The sequence below is a fragment of the Juglans microcarpa x Juglans regia genome, chromosome 3D (genome assembly GCF_004785595.1).
Source record: "Juglans microcarpa x Juglans regia isolate MS1-56 chromosome 3D, Jm3101_v1.0, whole genome shotgun sequence".
In the NCBI taxonomy this organism is placed as follows: domain Eukaryota; kingdom Viridiplantae; phylum Streptophyta; class Magnoliopsida; order Fagales; family Juglandaceae; genus Juglans; species Juglans microcarpa x Juglans regia.
The window spans coordinates 864,250-889,300 of record NC_054598.1 but is presented as its reverse complement, the minus strand read 5'-3'; the positions used below and the strand labels follow the sequence as shown (position 1 = coordinate 889,300).

At 33.0% G+C, this 25,051-nt stretch overlaps 2 protein-coding genes, 2 long non-coding RNA genes and 2 pseudogenes across 6 annotated transcripts in view; 1 reads left to right on the top strand and 5 right to left on the bottom strand.

The window, feature by feature from the left end:
• Window positions 1-1,092: 1,092 nt before the first annotated feature.
• LOC121256764 (scopoletin glucosyltransferase-like) lies at window positions 1,093-17,163 on the bottom strand. 2 transcript variants are annotated; one of them, XM_041157653.1, is made up of 2 exons: window positions 16,977-17,163; window positions 1,093-2,698 (listed from the first exon to the last, which is right to left on the bottom strand). In XM_041157653.1, exon 2 carries the CDS (start codon window positions 2,691-2,693, stop codon window positions 1,224-1,226), a length of 1,470 nt encoding a protein of 489 aa, XP_041013587.1. In that variant the 5' UTR covers window positions 2,694-2,698; window positions 16,977-17,163; the 3' UTR covers window positions 1,093-1,223. The 2 variants fall into 2 exon arrangements, with proteins under 2 accessions (XP_041013587.1, XP_041013586.1); XM_041157652.1 differs by having other exon boundaries at window positions 1,093-2,689; window positions 16,968-17,035.
• On the top strand, window positions 4,475-5,863 carry LOC121256766. Its single transcript, XR_005939060.1, has 2 exons — window positions 4,475-4,748; window positions 5,526-5,863. It is a non-coding gene; the product is annotated as an uncharacterized LOC121256766 (long non-coding RNA).
• On the bottom strand, window positions 6,183-7,423 carry LOC121256767. Its single transcript, XR_005939061.1, has 2 exons — window positions 7,238-7,423; window positions 6,183-6,600 (listed from the first exon to the last, which is right to left on the bottom strand). It is a non-coding gene; the product is annotated as an uncharacterized LOC121256767 (long non-coding RNA).
• Window positions 15,320-25,051, bottom strand: part of LOC121256763 (scopoletin glucosyltransferase-like) — a 22,621-nt gene continuing 12,889 nt past the window's right edge. Inside the window, exon 2 of one of the 2 annotated variants that reach the window (XR_005939059.1) lies at window positions 15,320-15,450. The gene's annotated coding sequence lies outside the window, so the exon portion shown is untranslated. Of the gene's footprint in view, window positions 15,482-25,051 lie in introns of both variants that reach the window. The other variant, XM_041157650.1, reaches the window with a different exon arrangement.
• LOC121256765 lies at window positions 15,439-16,974 on the bottom strand (annotated as a pseudogene).
• On the bottom strand, window positions 22,687-24,354 carry LOC121254140 (annotated as a pseudogene).

Genomic DNA, 25,051 nt, shown 5'->3' with positions numbered 1-25,051 from the left:
TCTATTACTTATTTATTATAATTATTACTTGCTAGATTTAATAATTTAATGAAAAGACGTGGGATTGAATCGAAATAAAATATATATTTGATTGGTGGACAGTAACACTTTAAATATGAAGGAAAATAATAATTTCATGTAACTCAAAATTTTTAATTTATCTTTTTACTAATTTAATATAGTTATATTTAAAAGAAATAAGTTATATTTTATAGAACTATAGAGAAAAACAAGAGAAAAAAAGAAAAAGGTACAAAAAAAAAAAAAAAGACCATGATTAGCCTAGTATTAGTGGAAACTTTTTCCTCGATTGATACTCACGATAGGGCTGTGAGTTGTAAAGGCTTAAATGTACAGTTGACCAGGTTGTTTACAGAGGGAGATTGATTGAGGGAGGGATGCGAAAATTATTGCAAGATCCTGCTAATAATTCTCTATGGTCTCAATCATGCAAGACTACACAACTTTTAATCCGTTTGACGAGATAACGTCATATTTATTTTGTCTCAACAAAATACGACACCCGACGCATGCTTATAAGGATAAAGCAAGTGCTCAAAGCAGTCTCTGCAGTCTGTCTTGGAATTTATTTGTGTTGTGCACAAGTTACAGCACATTAAAGTGAAAACTAGTCGTACGTTTTCGATTGATTCACAGCAATTAATCAAGCAATGCAAGCTTTAGCTCTTCGATCAAGGCATGCGCTCAACTCGGATTAAAAGGATTAAAAGGACACCCCCTTCAACGCCAGATCTCTTTGCCATCTAATTCCCAATTAGCGTTTTGCATTACTTTTTTTTTATTTTTTATTATTACTATTCAATTTTTTTTTTTTTTTACTATTATTCATATATCATCTGAAATGATCTTAGCATTCAAATGAGACCAAATTTTCACTATGAACACCAAGCGAGTTTATATAGGCTTGCATTCACACTTTATACATGCAAGAATAAATGGATCATCATCATGATTTTAATAATGAAAATTAGCATGTGGCTGTAGTATGAAGACGTGAGAGACCTTAATTTGTCGTTGAGGTCTTGGATGACCAAAAGAAGAAGAAGAAGAAGAAGAAAGAAAGGACCATCCTGATCTCCAAAGCTTACCTTTATAAAGGGCTATTAATATAACTGCGCATAATTCCAAATTACTTCATTGTAATAGACCATCAATATCAGAACATTTATATTATGAAACCTCCCCAACGTTTCTAGTATATATCAACCGCTGAGGATCTTCAGTTCTTCAATTAAAGCATTCAAATTGAAATATGATGATCCGCCTTTTTCCATTGCTCTCCTTGCCATCTCTCCAAGTGCCTTGGCTCTGCTTCTCATTTCCTTTGCTTCTTCACTTACCATGATAATTCGCCTCACTGCATTCTCTATTGCTTCCTTTTTTATAATATAAGCATCATTCGCCATCATATTAACGAATTGCTTATCAGCACCCACAGGGACTCCAATTTTCAACACTTCAGTCACTAGCTTCTCATTGTAAAACTGCTCGGCAAACATAGGCCATGTGACCATAGGCACCCCAGCAATCACTCCTTCTAACGTTGAGTTCCATCCACAATGAGTCACAAATCCTCCTATCGCTTCATGATCCAGAATCAATACCTGGGGTGCCCAACCTCTTATTATTAGTCCCTTACCTTCCATTCTCTTCTCGAATCCTTTTGCCAACCAATCTTCCTCTTCTTTTTCGTCTTTGCCTTTCTTCACGACCCAAATGAATTGTTGTTCAGAAGCCTCAAGACCCATTGCAATCTCCATTAGCTGAGAATCGGTTAAGTTGGCTAAACTTCCGAAGCATATATAAACAACTGAATCACTGTTCTTTGCATTAAGCCAATTCAAACATTCGTGTTTATCGATGGAGGATTCTTTTCCCCTCTGAACTTTGTCTTCATCCTCCTTGTTGCATAGTGAAACTGGACCTATATGCCATGCCTTCCTTCCCAAGACCTTTATGTAATGATTTGCATAAGCTGGTTCGAGCTCATAGAAGCTATTTACAATAACCCCATAACTCCTCACATCTGCTTCATTGGCTTCTTTCAAAACCTTTGTAAATTCTGTTTCAAGTACGCCTTCCTTTTCATTGAACTGATGGGCCATTTTCATCCTTGTCAACTTTATCTCGTCAGGAAAATTAGGAATGACGAAAGGTTCAGAATCAGATAAAACTTTTTTGTGAGGTTCATACACTTGTAGACTCGCCATTGTAGACAGAGAGAAAAAACTGGTTACATGAAAAACAAGCCTTGGGATGCCAAATTTAGCGGCAACATCAGTTGCCCATGGAAAGAACATGTCGGCAACAATGCAATGAGGTCGGTAATCTTGTAGTAGCTGCTCGAGGGGTTGTCGGAGCATCCTCGTGGCTGTCAAGAAACTAGCACTGTTTTCGACAGAAGTAAGGGAGTCGATGTTCTCGCACCCTTTTGGCAGGCCAACCTCTACTGTCGGAAACTTGATGGTTTTGATATCAATATTGAAGCCGCTGCAAGTTTTGGTTCTTTCAATCGTTTTTGAGACAAAAGACTCGTTGAGTGGGGTGGTGATTATGGTCGCTTTGACGCCTTGGGTTGTGATTAGCCTAGCCGTGTCGATGATTGGTAACATATGGCCAGGGGCCATCAAGGGAAAGAAGAATATGTGAAGCTGGCGACTTTTGCTACCCATAACACCTTTGAATCATATGTTTACAAGATGAACCTGATGTATAAGGTATATATAGAGAAGGAAGATTGGATTTTTCGTTGTAGCGAATCAGCGATGAATGCAATCCCCACCCATTCTTGCACTCCTATCCATAAACTGTTTTCTGCCCCACCTTTCTGAAGATGTTAAAATACTTGAATATTTGAGGCATGAGCAGCTCTGTTGTAGCGTTCTCCATGACTTATGTATAATACAAAACAATATAAATTATTTAAAAAAATTGTTTATAAAATGAGTTATATCTCAGTGTATAAAATAACATATAAAATACAAATCGCTACAGAAACCTGTTATATGTTGTGAGTACTGTTTATCCTTCAAATAATTTTGTTATTATTTATATTTTAATTACTCTTTTATTTCTTTTTACTTTTACATTTGAATACAAATTCTTTTTATTGTTCATCATTTAAAACAATTCTATTTATTTTTTTTCTAAAAAATATCTTGGAAATATTGTTTATCCAATTTTTTCTTATTTTGATTTTAATTTTAATTTTAATTTGGCTTATATATTTTTATTTTGTGTATAGGATCGAATTATATTACATTATATATAATAATATATTAAAAATATTAAAAAAATATATAGATATTACAAATTTATTGATAGAAAGGAAATGTTTAAAAAGAATAAAAATTACTATTTAAATGATATGAAAAAAATAAATAAACTGATATATCATATATTGTAAAAGTCATAATATAAAATAAAAAAATAAAATTTAATGATATATTTTAAAAAATAGGATAAAAAAAATTATTGTGAATGCTCTTATAGTAGCATAAATGCCAGAAAATGATGACTTGCTTTTTATACAATAAAAAAAGTTATCATTATTATTATTTTTACGGTGAAACTCACTTTTTTACCAATTGCACTTGTACAATTAGAATAATGTTAGAATGTCTCGTCATTTTTTTCTTTTATTTTAATTGCTTACATATTTTTTTTAATTTTTTTAATAATGAAAAAAATAATTATTAGTGTATTTATATTTTTCGTTTAAAAATATTTAAAAATACTTATAAAAAAAGTGCGGCGCATAGAATCGGCACATGAAGGGCAGAGGTGCTAGCACCACTCCACATAAAGGGCAATTTATGCATGTATTGTACATCACTCCACAGGAACGAAAGAAACGTGGAACTGGGGAGACCGTAGGGGGACTCCCATCTTATCAATTTGTGTCTTGTATTGTTAGTTTAATTGTAAATGTATTACTTGCCGAAGAAAAAAAAAAAAGTGGAACTAGAACTGTTTCGGATATTTCTTCTTTTTTTTGCATATACAGTGTACATATCACATCACATGAGTACGGCAAACATTTTCAACTAGTTTTTTAATTTTTTTAAAAACTTTTTTCAGTTTAAATCCAAATATCTTTAAATATATATTTTTAATTTTAACAAATCTATTTTAAATGTTCAAATTTTCATCCAATTAAATTTTAGTAAAAAGTAAGAAAGAAAAAAAATCAAAACAGATTTTACAAAATCTAATATAAAAACTATATATTATATTTAAACAATTTTTCAATTTTATCTATCAACTTTTATAAATCACAATACAAAATATGTATTAGCATCCGCTACTGTGCGGCATCAGCCATTTGCACACCTTACATGGCACCCATTGCGTGCTCGCCTGTCACACGACTCCTCTGTCATTTGAAATTTCATTTGAAATTTTTTCCCTTCTTTTCCCGTCAACCTCAGTTCCCCACGCAGGCACATTCGTCTTCAAACTCACCCTTAGCTCCCCACCCAGGCGATTCGTCTTCAACCTCACCCTCAGTTCCCCACCTCAAGGCTCACGACAGCTTCGTCTCCAACCTCACCCCGTCCCCAAGCACGTCAACTGCTCCAGTCCAAGCCCTCGACCCCAAGCACCTTCGACCTCAGACCGACGGAAGACGAAATCCCCAAGCAGTGAAGCTTCCAGTCCAAACCCCCGAGCCCAAGCACTTCCAATCCAAGCCCCTGACCCCAAACACATCGTCTCTGTGATTCTTGGTTTGCTGTGATTTCTTCCCTGTGATTTCTTGGTTTTATATGAAGTCCCGTCCTCTTCTCTGTGATTTCTTCCCACTGATTTATTGGTTTTACATTTTGAATGTCTCTGTGATTTCAGTCTACTAATTTATTGGTTATACATTTTAAATGTCTCTGTAATTTTTTCCAAATTGATAATAATCTAGGGTTTTTTTCCACAATTTTATCGTATGTTTCCTTTTAGCTTTGTGATAAGGTAATTGAGGTCTTTTTGTATTTTTCCCAACTTTTTGGCATATGATAACTCATTATACGGTGGGGGCGGAATACGGTATTCCTTAACAAACTTTGAAATTCAGCAAATTACAGAGAACCCAAAAAAAAAAAAAAAAATTAGAAGTAAAGAAATGGCTCTAAACTAGTAGGGTTGAAAGCTTCAATTTTTGTACTATGAGAGATATTGTGGTTTGTTTGCATATTTTAAGCAGATCCTTCAATTAAAATATTTTGAAAATCCTTAAAACATTGTTGTGCATTCCCTCATGTCATCTTGAATGGCTTGTCAACAATTTCATTCAAGGAAAACAATGAGTTGGTAGTAGGAGGTTCACTCATTTCATGTGAAAAGGCAATTCATGCTTTCATCCTTTGATTGAAACTGATGTTTATGTTTCTGATCTATATGTTCAAGAGTCGCTTTAAGAGTGCTCTCAGACACATCTAATGCAATTATGCAATGTATGATTTATGAGTTTTGTAGGTATGCTAATAGAAAAGAACTGCTACTCTTGTTCTTAGGTTGAATGAGGATAAGAAATTGTAAACCAAGCAGAGATGGATGTCATTTTCTCATAACAAATAATTGGCTCTAATTCTCAGTGCACAATCATTAGAAGATGCAAGCTTGCTCAGGTGATTATTTAGAGTCTTGTTGTTTATAGTTTTGGATTTCAAGTTTGCTCGAGTTGATATATTCGATTTTGCTCAGTTGATGATTTGAATCATTTATGATGTATTCTCATATCAGTTCATCCATTGTATAGTTTTGGATTTCGAGTTTTTGATAATGTGTTCTCAGACTTGTTATAGTTTTGGATTTCGAGTTTTAATGAAGAATTGAATTGCAATTTTTACTATTGCCAGTTTTTGAATTTGCTTCTGAGGTTATATTCTTGAGTGATGTCTATTTTTACCATTTACAATTTTTACTTTGCTGCTGCTGGAAAGTATACTCTTGTTTTCACAGATGCAAAGAGTGAATTCTGGAACATGCAATGTTTATCACAAATTCAATTATGGGATTCTACCATTGTACATTACTTCACAACATAACAACAGGAAGGTTCTGTTTGTCTTCACTGAATATCATAAGTGGTGGAAACATTTCAGCCTTCAGCTAGAAACTACTAACTAACGTCCACTTTCAATATAATTAGCTGTAAATCAAGATGGAAATGCATAACAACCTGCTCATATAATAACAATTACATATAATTAGCTGCACCAGCCCTCCACATAACAGTACAAAAGGTTACAACATCGACACAAAAAAATGGCTAACCTACAACAAGTGTTTGCACACAAAACCCCTAGCCTACAATCTACACAAGCAACACGAAGTGCATCTCCACAATATATAAGGTTGAACCATCTCCAACACAACATATAGTAGCCGAAAAGTGATTGGTTACATATAAGGTGGAATGATCTCCATGACTTCAGCATGTCTTCACCAACTGTTTTCACAACACAACCAACTTGTTTCACAACACATCTCCATGACTTTGCGAAATCTCCATGGAGTCACACAGCATCAATATGATCCCGGAATGTCACCCAATGCCGATTCATCATCTAAGGTTTTTCTGCAAGTCTAGATCCCAAGACAACCAAACAAATATTAGAAAAGATGCTGGAGGGTTGTTTCAACTCATCTCAGAAACAAAAGAAATATAAAGAAGATTTCATGATCATATGAATGGTTTAGTATTACATAAAAAATAATGAAGAATCAATCCATGGTCCAGTTCTTCTATGTAATGATCAACTCCAACAAAACTTAATAGCTAGAATCATCTATGAGAAGGATCACAAGAATAAAGCCATACTTTGTGCAGAAATAATTAAACCAAAACAAGATTTCTCTGAACAAACTATTCACAAGATCATATTATGCACCAAGTGAAGAGAGGGGAGTTGAAGCTTAGATCTCAGAAACAAAAGAAATAGAAACAACAGTCACAATCAATTAATTGATTAAGTATAAAGACATCTAGTACCCCCATTTAATGGCAAAAGTTGTCTACACTATATTTTCTTGAAGTTCATAGTAACATTTATTATGAAACACAGTGACCATACAATTAGAAACACAATGACTTCACACACTCAAGAAGCCTAATAAAGGAATAGAGTGTAACAAAAACATTCATTGACAACTAAAATGAAAATCACAGAAATAATTGAGAATAACAAAGATGTCTTGCAAGAGGGGTAGAGAGACATTTTACCTCTGAAGACTTCTCTTTAGGATCCTCTAAGGATCTTGATACCTATGTTTAAACATTTAAACAAACATACCAGACCAAAAGCAAACCAAGTTGGTATCCAATGTCTCCATCAAAGTCTATGAAATACTTTTAAAAAGAATGTATTGGAAAAGCAAAAATGGATTTCAGGAAAGCAAAATAAAAAACGCATACAGAATCAAATAATGACATATTTTGATGCTCATTCTCAAGCACTGATGCGTGGGAGGAGAACCTTCTTCGGATCCTTTAGGGACAGGTCATTGGGAATTTGCAGGAATGTAAATGACCCTCAACTTGAACTCTTTGACAGCCTTGCCATCATCTTTGCTAAACTACAAGAGCAATACCCCATGTCTTAAAGGGACGTAAACCAAAAAACCATATATATTTGAATCATTTTTAAAACCATAAAAATATTTTTTTATTAATATTTATGCCTATACATAGCGGAGGCTCTCTGCAAGTGCAGGGGTTCAAATCTGCCTGTTGGTAATGTGGCATGCATGCAACCCTGATGCTTCAAGGCCTAATGCAATCTCACGCAACTGAGAAGCTGGAAACTTTGAGGTCATCCAAAAGCATACGTAGACAACCGAATTTGGTTTCTTGGAGCCTAGCCAGTTCAAGCAGTACTTATGCTCGTTAATGGAGGCTGCCTTTCCTTCTCTCTGGGCCTTATCTTCGGCTTTCCTATTGCAAAGAGAAACCGGGCCTATATGCCATGCTTTTCTCCCCATAACCTTCTTGTAATAATCGATATAGCCCGGTTCAAGCTCGTAAAAGCTATTGACAAGCATTCCGAAGCTTTACTTTTCTGCTTTTTGGGCACTATCTAACAACCTTGTAAAATCGTTCTCGAGTCCTAGCCATATAGGATCCGCGAGTTGCGTTCTCGTCAATTGGATCTTGTCCGGTAGGCCAGGCAAGACAAATTTCTTATTGTCAGATGAGACAGTTTTGTGAGGGTTGTACTGTATTATGCTTCCCATAGCACACATGGAGAAGAAGCTGGTACCATGGAAGATCAACCTCAGAACTCCATACTTGGATGCTAAAGCCGTTGCCCATAAAAAGAACATGTCGGCAACAAGGGCATGCGGGCTTAGTTCTTGCATTAGGTTGCCGAGAGGATGTTGGAGCAAGGAGAGGGCATCGAAGAATTTGCGGTAGTGCTCTTGGTTGGAGACCGAATCGAGGTTTTCGAAGCCTTCGGGGAGGCCGGCCTATTTGGCAGGGAATTCGATGACTTTGAGGCTGATTTTGGTGGGAGAGTTTTGGATTTTTTCGATGCCCTCTCCTTCGGGGAGGCCGGCCTATTGGGCTATTCGTGCTTACCCAAAAACAAGTGGCCGCTTCTGTACAGGGATGGAGCAAAAGCAATGGGGCTGGACTGACTCTCTCTTAACTCTTTCTTTTAGCGTAGCCGCATAGGAAGCAGTGGACATCACCAGTAGACGTGCATCGATCAGCAAAGCTTACACCCGCGTGATTATAATACCACACTATTGTATTATATAAAAAATATAAATTATTTGAAGATTTATTAGTTTCATCCGGTTATGTAAAAAAATTGTAAAATATAGTTACCTACAATAACCTGCTATATAAAATAGATACTGTTTATTCTGTAAGTTTTTATTTATTATTGATATTTCATTTATTCTCCTTTTTTTCTTTTTTTTTTTTATCATGTAAATAAATTCTTTTTTATTGTCTATCATTTAAAACACATATATTTTATTTTCTTCTAAAAATAATTTTTAAACCAATATTTTCATATTTTGATTTTATTTTTAATTTATATTTGGCTTATATATTTTTGTTTTACGTGTATAAGACTTAATTATTTTATATTGTATATAAAAACAAATTGTAAAGATAAAAAAATATATGGATATTGTAAATTTATTGGTATAAATGAAATATTTAAAATAAATAAAAAAATATTTAAATGATATAGAAAAAAATAAATAAACTAATAAATGACATATTATAAAAATTAATATATAAAATAAAAAATATATATTTTAAAGGATGGGATAAATAATCTATTTATAGTGCTCGAATAATGTAAGAGTTGAGAACAACGAAAAGTGGCAGCCAGTGGTGACGACATGAATGTTGTAACGTGTAAATAATTTATTTTTACGTAAATTTTATATTTATTCAGTCATAAAATATTAAAAAAAAAAGGATTAGGTTACATACCATTTTTAAATAGAGACTGTTTATTTAAGTGTTATATTTAAAAATTTTAAAATTATAATAATGTTATTTTTAAAATGATTTTTTTTTTTTTTATTATCATTTATCAATCATGCGCAATCCTCACTCAAGGGTGTAAATAGAATTTTTCTAAAAAAAAAATTATATAAGAATAAATTTATAAATTAATGTTATTAAATTATAAATTTATTTTTATTATAAATTAAATTTAAAAAATTCTGTAAATTCAAATTAATTTATAGATTTAAAGTGGACTGCTCCCTTACGATTCATTCCCGTGTTTAACCAGTGCGATGCTATATAGTATACACTCTTTTATATTTTTTTGAAAACGATAAATACAAAATATTTTTTATGATATTTTACATAATTTTATTTTAAAATGTTAGTTATTTTTATAACAAACTTCGAAGACAAGAAAACGCTTTATTTCTTAACGCAGTTCATGGTAAAATAACTTTTGAAGCGGAACTTTTTTTCTAAAATTTGATAAAATAGTCATTATTTTTTTAAGAAAATTCATTTTAATAAAAGAGTTTATCTTCAAAAAATAATTCTGGGTGCGGTCCAAAATAAAGCTTTCTCATGCATGACTAAAATGAAATGGTGAGTTTTATTTAATTTAAACGTCGCCGTTTCAATACCTCCCCAAATCTCTACTCTCATCTCCCCCAACCCCCCCCCCAAAACCCAAAAAAAAAAAAAGAGCTGACCCTCCCTCACTGATTGAATGTGCTCTCTCTCTCGTTTTCTTTAAGCTTAGTACGTTTTTATGAATTAGCTATAGTAGTACTACTGGAACCATTTTAACTCTTCTGAATTAGGAATAATCGAAATTTATAGTATTGATGAAAGCGATGTGCAAGTGGGTTCTCTCTCTCAAATCTAGTATTTCTTATTTCTAATTTTGATTTTAGAAGGTAAATTTTGTCGTTAAAATCTTTTTTGTATGTGATTTTGATTTTAGAGAGTATTTCTTCTTGAGGATTTAGATTTAGATTTTGATTTCTCGTTAAATTTTCTCTCATATGGTATTATAACGTTAAACTCCAAATATATAAAGATCTTCACTGCTTTTTGAGAGAACTGGGTGGCCCTTGAAAGTGTAATGTCACTTGTGTTCCGTTGTAGGCATATAGAAAAGATGAATTGCTTTTTTATTAAGTTGCTTGTGTTTTGTTTCGGTTGTTTAATTCATTTTCATATGTTGCTAAGCAAAGATTCCTTTCTCCATGTTTATTTTCTATGCTTGTCATATTGCAAATATTCATAGTGATGTAATGATTATTTCTTCCAAGTTATTCAGTAATGATTATTATTTCACTTTATGTTTTTGTTACAATGATTATTTCACTTTATGCCTTTAGCTTGTCTTCAATTTATCTCAATGATTATTTTACTTTTATGTTTTTGTGATATAATTTTAAATATTGCTTCACTTCCAGTATCTTTGTAGCATGTTCATAAATGGCATAACATTATACTTGTGTGCTAGCTTCTAATATTTATTCTTGTGTGCAAGCATTGATGGAGCACAATGCCAGATTGCTGACAAAGAAACCTAGATGATCATGAAATTTTTGATTTGCAAGCTTCACTTTTAATCTAATTTTGGTTGCTAGGATCAAGATCAAATGATGATTAATGTTGTTAATGTTGTGTTAGAGACTTGGCTCCTTTGCCAAGTTTATAACTGTTGTAGTTAGATTAGTCACTTGTAAGTGTTATAAGTATCTAATATCACTTTATGTGCTACATTGTACCATTGTACCAGACTTGTGAGGTTACAATAAATTTTATGTTTTTGTGGTTTTATTTATGTAGTAGTGTACTGTCCAACAATCATACTTCATAAGCAAATTCTTTATGCGCAATAATAGTAAAAATTGCACTTTATTCATAAAGTAGCAACTCCCAAAATATATTATCAAAAACTCAAAATCCAAAACATCAATTAGGGGTAGGGGTGTAAATTTAAACCGGTAAATCGGAAAACTGGACTGCACCGGACCGGTTGGTCCAGTTTTTGAACCGGTCCGGTTGGTCCAGTTTTTGAACCGGTCCGGTCCGGAACCGGTTCCTATATTTTGAAAACCGGCCAGAATCGGTCTGGTTTCGATTCCATAGTTTTTGGGACTAGACCAGTTGAAAAAATATATATAAAAATTAATTTTATATATTATACAAAATATTATATATATATATATAAGTTTTATATATAATATATAATTATATATTAAATTTGTATATATAATTATATATCATATATGAAATAATTTCATATAAATTATAATATGAAATGTTAATCTTAAATATGAACATTTGTAATTTGTTTGATTATATGTTATTAATATAATTATATATACGATAATGTTATTATAATTTATAAAATAAAAGTTTAATCTTAAAGATGAAAATTTAATTGATCATATGCTTTAAACATAAAAAATATATATTAAATTATTAATAACATTTTATCATAAGAGGTAACACTTTATTATATATTTTTACATTTTAAAAAAATCAGAAAACCGGACAGGAAACCAGTAAAACAGGAGATACTGGTTTAGGAGGATAACCGGGGCGTAATCGGTTTTGAAAAATGTAAAACCGGTACATACCGTTTCGGTCCTAAATTTTATCTAAAACCGGACCGGTTACACCCATAATTAGGAGAAGGGTTCATCAACTGAGCAAGCTGGTCATGATGTTGAGGATCTATCTGTAAAAATCACCAAACTCTAAATTAATAACCACAAAAATAAACTCGAAATACTTTAAAAAAATATATGTACTTTCTTAAAAACTACATACCAGTGAAATGACACTTTATTGTGAGCCAGTCACTAACACATCTGTAGAATGTACGGCCACTCGTGATGTTGTCATTTTTCATTTGTTTCTTTGTCTACAATTTAATCAGATAGGAAACTTGTTACTTTTGCCTCTTTTTCTTATCTTTGAAATTTTAAAATACAAAATAAATATGATAATTGACCTAAAAGAAATAAAGTGAGGTTTTTTCCACACCACATAAAGAAAAAACTCTTGAGATATCTAAGTGCTTCAAAAGTGAAGGAGAAGGATCGAAGATGGTGGAGGAAAAGGATGTCTAATGGGAGGGATAATTGCTGGATTGGAGGGAATTTATTGAAAGGGATTGTTTTGATATTTCACAACATAAATTTGAGAGAAATTTACTGAAAACCAGTTGTCTGCACGCAGTCCACCCAACGTGGACTCTACCTAGCAGTGCCCATCTTCAAATGACTTTGTGTTTATACCCTCCAATACAAATTTGACATGTAGGCGATTTATGGAACCAACTATGGATGCGAGTTTGAGCGAATCTTGTCTCTCCCCTGGGCCCTGAGCCCCTCTTTGTAGATCTGGAAACCTCTCCCTTTCTCTGGAACCTTAACCTCTCACTTTCTTTGAACCTTAACCTCTCACTTTCTTTGGTGGTCATTTTGACGCTGGAACTGCAATCATGACAAGGAAACCAAATGAGATATTTATTTCCTAGAAGTAATGGGCGAGACCCAGGCCATGGTTTCGATTCCTCTTGGTGTGTGAGTGAGCCTATAGTATTGACATTAGTTTCATTAACTTTATTTTTAAAATTTGATAAAAAGTATACATTTTTTATAAATTTTAAACATTTATATCCATAATACAGATTAACTATTGAATTCATCAAAATAATAATATAATATTATTTTTTTAATAATAATTTTTTTTAATTTTTTCATATTTTATAATTATACTAACCATTAATAATTTAATTTGATACTTAAATTATAATTTTCTAACTGATTTTTTTTTCTCAACTTAATTATTCATATCATAGTTATGTGACCTCATCATCTATTACTTGTTTATTATAATTATTGATTGCTAGATTCAATAACTCTCATTCCATCAGTATATGCCAAGCACTTGTTTAACTGTATTGGTATCTTGACACAAAAATAAAAAGACGGTTATAGGATTAATCGGAATAAAAAATACATTTACTTGGTGAACAAGAGCACTTTAAATATGAAGGAAAAAAAATACTTTAATGTAGTTCAAAGTTTCAAATTTATTTTTTGGCTAATCTAATGTAGCTATATTTGAAAGAAATAAGTTATATTTTACATTTGGTTAAGACAATGTCAATGCCAATGCTAATCCAAACTATAACAAAGCAAGAGAGAAAAAAAAAAAAAAAAAAAAAAAAAAGGTTGAAAAAGGAAAGGACCATGTTAACTTAGTATTAGTGGAAACTTTTTCCTCTAGCTAAGGATTGATACTCACGATAGGGCTGAATTGTGTGCAATATTTCTGGAGGGTCGAAGCCTGAACCCATGTTGCAGATTTCATTTTGGTGATGTTGAAGTGGAGTTTCAGTTCTTGTGATTGTTAACTGTCCTTGTTTGACTTTTTGGATCAATTTTTGGTTTGTTGTAAAGGCTTAAATGTACAGTTGACTAGGTTGTTTACAGAGGGAGAGGGAGATTGATTGAGGGAGGGAGAGTGATGCGAAAATTATTGCAAGATCCCCCTAATAGTAGGGGGCGCTACCCACCCCATACGGGGCAGGATCACTCCTTCCTCGCACCCTGCCCTGCATTGGGTGGGAGATGGGGTTTTCACCCCGTCCTTCACCCCCGAGATGTAGAGATGGAGTGTGTGGTGGATTCTCAATCCGTCCCGTCTCTATATATTAAAAAAAAATATATTATATTTTACTTAATTTAAAATTTATTTATAAGTACAAAAAGAATTAAAAATATATTTTTAGACTCAAATTATATAAATATGACTATGTAATTTTTAAATTTCTTAGTGCATATTTTATGTAAATTGTAGTGTATTAACTTTTTAACTATGTAATTTTTAAATTTACTAATGTATATTTTGTGAACAAATCTAACAAATTGTAATATATATTTATATATACACAATTTATAAAATATAAATTGAGGGTTTGCCGGTCCTAGCTAACTGAGTTTTGTTATGTATAAACAAGTTTGTGTTTCAATCTGCGTACTAATGTTGTTACCTTCATCTTCTAAATTTAAATTAGCACTATTTTCAATAAAATCTACCATTCTGACCAATCATATTGAATAGATGAACGTATTAGTATATAAAATCACTTACAATTAAATTTTTACTAACTAATAATTCCCCACGGTCTCAATCATGCAATCATGCAATCATGCAAGCCTACACAATTTTTAAACCCTTTAACGAGATAACGCCATATTTATTTTGTCTCAACAAAATCACGACACCCGACGCAGGCTAAGGATAAAGCAAGTGCTCAAAGCAGTCTCTGTAGTCTGTCTTGGAATATATATTGTGCTGTGCTCAAGTTACAGCACATGAAGGTGAAAACTAGTCGTACGTTTTCGATTGATTCGCAGCAATTAAGCTAGCAATGCAAGCTTTAGATCTTCAATGTCAGATCTCTTTGCCATCTGATTCCCGATTAGCATTTTTGCATTGTTTTATTTTTTATTATTATTTATTATTTTTTTAATATTATTCATATATTATCTGAAATGACCTTAACATCTAAATGAGACCTCTTTTTTTGCTGTAAACACCAAGCAAGTTTATATAGATTTGCATTCACACTCTGTACACGCACAAATAAATGGATCCTCATCATGATTTTAATAATGAAAATTAGCAAGTGGCTGTAGTATGAAGAAGTGAGAGACCTTAATTTGTACTTAACCCAAGTTTGAATTAGAAACTTATCTCAATTTATTTCATTATTACAATTTTCTTAAATTTTTATATAGAATATAATAAACAATTCAATATTTTCGAATCTCAAAATAAAAATAATATTATAATAATATTTTATTTAAATCATCTAAAATTATCTCAATTTATCTATGAATCCAAACGGATATAAAGGACTATTAATATAATTGTGCACAAATCCAAATTACTTCATTGTAACAGACCATCAATATCAGAACATTTATATTATGAAACCTACTCCAACGTTTCTAGCATATATCAACTGCTGAGGATCTTCAGTTCTTCAATTAAAGCATTCAAATCGGAATAGGATGATCCGCCTTTTTCCATGGCTCTCCTTGCCATCTCCCCAAGTGCCTTGGCTCTGCTTCTCATTTCCTTTGCTTCTTCACTTACCATGATAATTCGCCTCACTACATTCTCTATTGCTTCCCTTTTGATAATATAAGCATCATTCCCCATCATATTAACGCATTGCTGAGCACCCACAGGGACTCCAATTTTCAACACTTGAGTTACTAGCTTCTCATTGTAAAATTGCCAGCAAACAAAGGCCATGTGACCATAGGCACCCCAGCAGTCACTCCTTCTAACGTTGAGTTCCATCCACAATGAGTCACAAATCCTCCTACCGCTTCATGATCCAGAATCAAAACTTGGGGTGCCCAACCTCTTATTATTAGTCCCTTACCTTCCATTCTCTTCTTGAATCCTTTTGGCAACCAATCTTCCTCTTCTTTTTCGTCTTTGCCTCTCTTCACGACCCAAATGAATTGTTGTTCAGAAGCCTCAAGACCCATTGCAATCTCCATTAGCTGAGAATCGGTTAAGTTGGCCAAACTTCCGAAACATATATAAACAACTGAATCACTATTCTTTGCATTAAGCCACTTCAAACATTCGTGTTTATCGATGGAGGATTCTTTTCCCCTCTGACCTTTGTCTTCAGCCACCTTGTTGCATAGTGAAACTGGACCTATATGCCATGCTTTCCTTCCCAAGACCTTTATGTAATGATTTGCATAAGCCGGTTCGAGCTCATAGAAGCTGTTTACAACAACCCCATAGCTCCTCACCTCTGTTTCATTGGCTTCTTTCAAAACCTTGGTAAAGTGATCTGTTTCAAGTACGCATTCCTTATCATTGAACTGGGGCAGTTTCATCTTTGTCAACTTTATCTCGTCAGGAAAATTAGGAATGACGAAAGGTTCAGAATTAGATAAAACTTTTTTCTGAGGTTCATACACTTGTAGACTCGCCATTGTAGACAGAGAGAAAAAACTGGTTCCATGAAAAACAAGCCTTGGGATGCCAAATTTAGCGGCAACATCAGTTGCCCATGGAAAGAACATGTCGGCAACAATGCAATGAGGTCGGTAATCTTGTAGTAGCTGCTCGAGGGGTTGTCGGAGCATCCCTGTGGCTGTCAAGAAACTAGCACTATTTTCGACGGAAGTAAAGGAGTCGATGTTCTCGCACCCTTCTGGCAGGCCAACCTCTACTGTCGGGAACTTGATGGTTTTGATATCAATATTGAAGCCACTGCAAGTTTTGGTTCTTTCAATCGTTTTTGCAACAAAAGACTCGTTGAGTGGGGTGGTGATTATGGTTGCTTTGATGCCTTGGGTTGTGAATAGCCTAGCCATGTCGATGATCGGTAACATATGGCCAGGGGCCATCAAGGGAAAGAAGAATATGTGAAGCTGGCGACTTTTGCTACCCATAACACCTTTGAAAGCGGATTTTTGATTTAACAAAGAACAGGGTGATCAGTACGTACGATGCGACGATAACAAGGAGATCGGGAGGAGATAGAGAGGGTAGGCTAGGCTTGGCTAGGCTGTGCTATCCACGTGTTTGAATCATATGTTTACAAGATGAACATGATGCATAAAGCATACAGATAGGGAAGATTGGATTTTTCGTTGTAGCAGTGAATGCAAGCCGCCCATTAGTGCCAGAAGATGATGACTATCACAAAAAAGTATAAAAAAGTTATTATTTATTTTTTTTAAAAGTGAAACTTACTTTTTGACAAATGCACTTGCACCATTTAAAATGCATGTACTGCGGACATCACTCAATATATACCCCATAGGACTGAAAGAAACGTGGATGGTACCGTTTGGGATATTTCTTTCTTTTTTGCATGGACACATAATATGAGTACGGCAAACATTTTCAACTAATTTTAATTTTTTAAAAACAATTTTCATTTTCAATCCAAATATCTTTCTATATATATATTTTTTAATTTTAACAAATCTACATTAAATTTTCAAATTTTCATCCAATTAAAATTTTAATAAAAAGTAAAAAAAAATCAAAACAAATTTTACAAAATCTAACATAAAAATTATAAATTATATTCAAACAATTTTTTAATCTTACTTATCAACTTTTATAAATCACAACACAATATATTTTATATCAAAGTTTTCTAAACGTCACGCATGACATAAACATTGAAGAAAGTGAAACTTTTGTCAGTTCCCTGACTATGGTTTTGTGGAGGTTAGTCGAGAGTTTGAATCTAGGTGAGCTACTACCATGCAATGTACTAGTGAAGGACATTCTAGCTCAGATATGCCGGATCCATTGGGAAGGGCGCCTTCCAGAAGATGTTTCCCTCGAGCTGAGGTGTTTTTCCAGGAGATCTGTATGGCATTATTGATGAATGGGTCCTACATAGAATACATAGATGTTTTTCTTATTTTTTCATGTGAAAAAATTTAATTATAAGTAATTATGTACATTAATATATATATTTATTTAATATAATTAATTAAAAAATAAATTTTATTAAAGATAATTTAAATTTAAATTTAAAATATGAAGATAATAACATTAATATATAAATTCGTATACAAATTTATTTGAACGTAACAAATCCCTTTCATATAGTGGTTCAGGTGAAGATCATCTGCTAGTGCTAGTTATTATCCTTTTGCTTTAGATGGAATTGAGAACGATCTTTATCCTCACTGAAGTATGCCACTCTGATCAACTGTACAGCAACTTCAATTTATAATGTTATGGGCTTAACAAGAGTTTTGACTGTTTGAATATAAATTACATCAAAATAGTGACCACAATGTCAGCTTAGGCTGCACCAAGTCAAATCCAATCCTATAGCCAGTATTTCTCAATTTATATAACAAAGAACATAAACTGATAATTACAGGCGCAAGCTACCTATAACCCCCCAGTGTATAACAGAAGAAGAAATCAATCAGTCACTTGAAAAAAATCTAAATGCTGTACTCGGGCAGCAAATGATTGGGACAGACAAAATTATAAAGCCCCCCTCCAAACGAACCCATAATAACAGAGCACCACAGTGACGCCAAAAGAACGATGCATCAATGCGATTCAAAGACTGCACCAGCAAAGTAGTTCCAACACTAGTCTTCTCAACTAAGCCGACTTTTCGCCAGCATGCTTTATTTGAAGAGCAGCTCTAACAACATTTCCCCTGGTTATTATTCCAACCTTCCAAATTTAATCAGAGAGATCGATCAGAAACTACATATTCCTGTTAAGCATCTTACAAATGCAATTTCAAACAGAAAAACAAGCAAATAATTTTCTTACCAGTTTACCATCACCATCTACCACAGGCAATCGACGGCATTTTGTTTCAAGCAACAACCTAGCATTAGAAGAATTGGTTTAGAGCATTTAGAGTTCAAATTTTGCGACCAAGAAAATTACTATCGGCTCATCATATCATACACAATGCTTGGGGTTGCAGTCTGTAGTTCATGTATGCATATAAACAGTAAAACCACCACTTCTGTAAGAAACAATCAGTTCCCTCCCTCCTACATATGGTGCCGGAATAGTCTTGCCCTCAAATACACGAGGATACATAGAAACCAGCACAAATACAAACAACTCCTGTGTGTCTCACTTGGTGTTGCTCCAACGGGTAGATATTTCTCCCATAAGCATATTCGATATTGAGCTTCACATGGTAAATATTGAAGGAAGAATCAACTAAGATTTTTAAATTTTTTCCGCTTGAACATTTCACTATAAGGACCATTTTTCCAGGATCTCTATATAATTCATCATAGAGTGCATGGTGGTAATTTTGAAAACATACTTAAAGTTCTGCATTACTCAGCTCCATGGCAAGATCGTTGGCTTTAAATATCACTTGTTATGAACCCCCTCGTATGGAATAGCAGATTAAGAGTTACAATGGATGTAATAAGTGAAGGCTGAGTTGAGTGAGTGATTGGGAGAGTGTTGTGATGTTTCTGTGTGTAATAAAATGGATTGTTCAATGTAATAAGGAACTTTGAAATTGTAAAGAGTTGCTTCAGGAAACAGAATAATTCATGCAGGGAAGCAGTTTGATAGAAATACTCAGAGTCATACGTATTGAAAAGGAAGACTTCGAGGGCTTCCAAACCTCCATACACAGATCAATTCTTCACAAAGATTCCAGAATGTCTCTCCTTTCACTCAGTCCATCCCTTATGCTAATGTAGAATAACAACTCACCCTAATACAATACTGGCACGTAGCCTTTAACAACTAACTAATAAAAGAAACAAAATACAATACGAAACTATAAATTTTCCAAACTGCCAAAACGGTGCATAAAACACTAATTATTGAAACTGTGCGTTTAACTAAATTCTCCAAAACGGTGCTTTAAGTCTTCCTTCTTCATGCTTATGGCTCCTTCGTGTACACTTCATTTCTTCATAACACTTTCACGCATTTCTTCTCTTTTTGATGACAGCTATTATTATCTTCACTGTCTTGGAGGGTCATAATAATATTATATATTAAATTTAGATGTATCCATGGCATGTTATTCTCAAATATTGAATTTATTATTTACAAAATAAATTGATTTAAAATTTTGATAAATAATATCACATCAATACAATATTTAAAAATAAGATAAAAATATATATATCGAGTTCAAATATATTTATTGATGTGATAAACGAGCAAGTAAGTGGATCGATAAAGAAAAACAAAGATAAAAATAATACTGTTTCAAATGCATATTTATTTTAATAAATTTCATTGATAAAGAAGCAATGGCGGGATTGTTTGGTAGGTAATAGTTGCAAAAAAGTTCTTTCCCATGATTCTTTTTAGAATGAAGAAAGAAAAATTCTATTTATAGTCTTTACTTAGAGATCATATATACAGATCTTTTGTTAAATAAGAAAAAATATCATTTTAGGATGGATATTTTTATAATTTTAAAAAATTTTAAAGATAAAATTATCTATACTTATATTATAATTTTTAAATAGAGATTGTATTTAACATTGCATTTTTAGAAAAGTTGAGATGTGTGCATTCTGCCCACGACTATGCCCTATCATTTCAGTTGTTCAAGATATCCCAAATCCAAACACTATATGCTTTTTATTTATTTATTGCTAAAGTTGTCCATGATGCTAAAATTGAGTTCGGTGGAATCTCCTGATTGATTCTTTTATTATTGAATTAATACGTGCCGTTAGCTTGCTCTCGTGTCCTACTCGAGTCAAAAGTATTAAAGCGACTTAGTTCCTCGTTACGACAAAATCTCCCCGGCCAAAAACATCGCCTCACCAATCTCAATGTCGCCTTAATATAAAGAAAAATGCTATTTGTAAGAGAAAAATTTACAAAAAACTTACTTCTCCATATATTAGCTATTGATATACTGAAAATTATGATATTTAAAATTTAAAATTTGAATTTCAAAACAAAACTAATAAAATAAATCTTGTAAATAAAAGTAGATTAAAAATTATAAATACATGTAAGATTATTCTAATAAATTTTTTTAAACAACCCATATCATGGCTGAATTCTTGACGGGTATATCATGGCTACTTGGTTACGACATCGGTTATAATGTTAGTACGTTCGAGGACTCCCAATAGATTATTTATCTTATCTTTTAAAATATATCATTAAAATTTATTTTTTTTATTTTAAATACTGACTTTTACAATATAGCATCCATCAGTTTGTCTATTTTTTTCTCAATAATATTTAAATATTCTTTCTTTTATTCTTTTTAAATATTTCATTTCTACTAATAAATTTACAATATCCACATATTTTTTTATATTTGCAATTTTTTTTATATACAATGTAAAATAATTCAGTCCTATACACGTAAAACAAAAATATATAAGTCAAATAAAAATTAAAAATAAAATCAAAATATGAAAAAATTGGTTTAAAAATATTTCCAAGATATTTTTTAAAAGAAAATGAAATATATATGTTTTAAATGATGAATAATAAAAAGAATATACTTACATAATAAAAATCAAAGTAAAAAAAAATGAGGGAGTAAATGAAATATCAATAATAATAAAAAAAATTACATGATAAACAGTATCTACTACATATAGCGGATTACTGTTACTAATTATATTTTATAATTACTTTTACATAATCGGATGGAACTCTTTTTTAGAACAATTTTTTAAATAATTTATATTTTTTGTATAATATAAAAGCCATTAAAAGTGCTAAGAGTAAGATACTAAGAATATGTTCGGATTTTGATAGGTCTAGTTACTGGTACGGTACCCACCATAAACAGAAACCTACTTAAAATTGGGGGAAAGCCCATTGATATGGATATGGCCTAACAAGGCCCATTCCATGGGGGAATCTTCTTTAGAGCAAACTAATTATTCTCAAACATTTTGATATTATTTCACACTATTATTTATAAATAGTTTACTACTATTCATAAATTATTAACTATTATTTTATTACTATTTATAAACTATTTCCTTATTATTAAGAAATGATCATAGATAGTTTAACATCAATTTATAAAAAACTTAGGCCCGATTTAGATTTAAAAGTTTTTAACTTATTTCATCTAATCATTATAATTTTTCAAATTATCATACAAAATATATTAAATAGTTTGACTTTTTCAAATTTTAAAATAATAATAACATTAAAAAAATATTATAATAATATTTTATTTAATTTTTATCTTAATTTACTATTCAAACCTAACTTTAAAATTTCTGATATGTGAGGAACGTCAAACAAAATAGAGCCTACCAAATTCCAATAAGCTTGGTAGCAAATCCCGTAAATGAAAAACAAAAAGAAACAATATATCTTTTAAATATCGCAAAAATCCAGATCCATATAATCAATTAGAAATCAGCACAGCAATCATCAAAAGTACTTACACGTCAAAACCCAAATCTTAAATTATTTGGACTCGAAGGAAAAAGAGATATGATAATTACAATTATGAGTATATAAATGTCATATAATTATTTTAAAAAAATAAATAAATATAAGATTTATATAAAAAATTAATTTTTTAATAATAAATTTTATTTTTTTAAAATAATTATACAATATTTACGCATTACACAACTATACATAGCATTACTCAAAAAAAAAAGAGAAATATTCATAACTATTCAAACTTAATCCTGGTTTCTCGTAGAATGATAAGACCTTAATTCTTCCAATAAAGCACCCATATCAGAGTAAGATGAGCTCCCTTCTTCAACAGCCCTCTTTGCCATCTCTCCAAGCGCCCTGGCTCTGCTTCTCATTTCCTCAACTCTGTCACCCATCATAATCTCCTTAACCGCCTTCTCTATGGCTTCCCTTTTGATATAGTCTCCCACCAGCATAACCCATCGCTGAGCACCAACCCCAACACCAATCTTCAAAACATCAGTGATCAGCTTCTCGTTAAAGAACTGTTCGGCGAATATGGGCCATGTTACCATTGGCAGCCCCACGCTGATTCCTTCAAGCGCTGAGTTCCAACCACAGTGAGTCACAAAACCTCCAACTGCTTTGTTATCAAGAATTAGAACCTGGGGTGCCCACCCTCTTATTATTAGTCCCTTACCTTCCATTCTCTTCACATACCCTTCAGGCAACCAATCTTCATTTTCTTCTTCTTCTTCCTCACAACCCAAATAAATTGTTGCCCTAATGCTTCAAGGCCTAATGCAATCTCGCGCAGCTGAGAAGTTGGTAACTTTGAGGTCGTCCCAAAGCATACATAGACAACCGAATTTGGTTTCTTGGAGCCAAGCCATTTCAAGCAGTACTCATGCTCGTTAATGGAGGTTGCCTTTCTTCCTCTCTGAGCCTTTTCTTCAGCTTTCCTATTGCAAAGAGAAACCGGGCCTATAAGCCAGGCTTTTCTCCCCATAACCTTCCTGTAATAATCGACATAGCCCAGTTCGAGCTCGTAAAAGCTATTGACAAGCATTCCAAAGCTTTGCTTTTTTCCTTTTTGGGCACTATCTAGCAACCTTGTAAAATCGTTCTCGAGTCCTAGCCGTATGGGATCCGCGAGTTGCGTTCTCGTCAATTGGATCTCGTCCGGTAGGCCAAGCAAGACAAATTTCTCATTGTCGGATGAGATAGTTTTGTGAGGGTTGTACTGTATTTTGCTTCCCATAGCACACATGGAGAAGAAGCTGGTACCATGGAAGATCAACCTCAGAACTCCATACTTGGATGCTGAGTCGTTGCCCACGGAAAGAACATGTCGGCAACAAGGGCATGCGGGCGTAGTTCTTGCATTAGGTTGCCGAGAGGATGTTAGAGCAAAAAGAGGGCATCGAAGAATTTGCGGTGGTGTTCTTGGTTGGAGACCAAATCGAGGTTTTTGAAGCCTTCGGGGAGGGCTACCTGTTTGGCAGGGAATTCGATGACTTTGAGGTTGATTTCGGTGGGAGAGTTTTGGGTTTTTTCAATAGTTTTGGTGAAGTAATGGGCGTTGTGAGTGGTAGTGATTATGGAGGTCTTGACGCCTCTAGCTGCAAAGAGCCTAACCGTGTCTGTGGTTGGTAAAATATGTCCCTGTGCCATCAGAGGGAAGAATAGGACGTGAAGCTGATAAATTTCAGTAGCCATGCTTGAAAAGTATTGGATTGGCCTCGAAGGAAGATAATACAAAGCTAGAAGTTTGGCTTAACATAGATGAAGCAGCAGCAGCAAAATAAGAGATTGGGGATATTGGCCATTCGTGCTTACCCAAAAACAAGTGGCCGCGACCCGCTTTTGCACAGCGATGGAGCAAAAGCAAGGGGGCCGGACTGACTCTCTCTTAACTATTGCTATGGGTGAAGAGTATTTCGTTTCTGTCAGGGGATTATACAGGTTGAATAGAAGGGATATATAGAAATTTATGTTGATGTTTTGGCTTGCTGAGTAGGTAGGTAGTATGGTTGGGAATTGTTTAGCTGGTTTATTAAGGCCCCGTTTGTTTTCAGAGATGAGATGAGATGAGATGAGATTTTTTGGGATATGTGTGAATAGTATTGAGATATATTGAGTATAGATGAGATAAGATAAGATAAAATTGTGTTTGTTTATATAAATGAGATAAGATTAGTTTGACTTTTTTTTTTATTCATGGTGTGGGACCCACAGCCAATAGTATTATTTGTAAAGCAGCCAAGTTAGCTGCTGAGACAGATTTACGGGCGCATGAACAGTGAACGCAATGGATGAAAAGTGCTTCAACAGCGTTTTCCTCCCAGCCTATCTATAGTTTTCGGATAATATAATAAATTCTTGTTTTTATTTCATGCTTCCTTTATGTTACATTGTATGTGTAATTAGACTTTTCTTTTTATTATATATTTCAGTGGGTCATTATACGAAATTTTGATAAGCTAACAAAAAATTACCACAACCTCATTCACAATATATTATGCTAAAATCTTTTCTATCTCTTTTTATCAAATATTTGTTTGACATTCATAATATTTTGTAATGATTTTTACTATTTATTATTACTAAAGCAGACACTCGTTAAAA

What these genes read in the sequence shown, in the direction of transcription:
- LOC121256764 (XM_041157653.1), bottom strand. Translation starts at nt 2,693, where the DNA reads ATGGGTAGCAAAAGTCGCCAGCTTCACATATTCTTCTTTCCCTTGATG.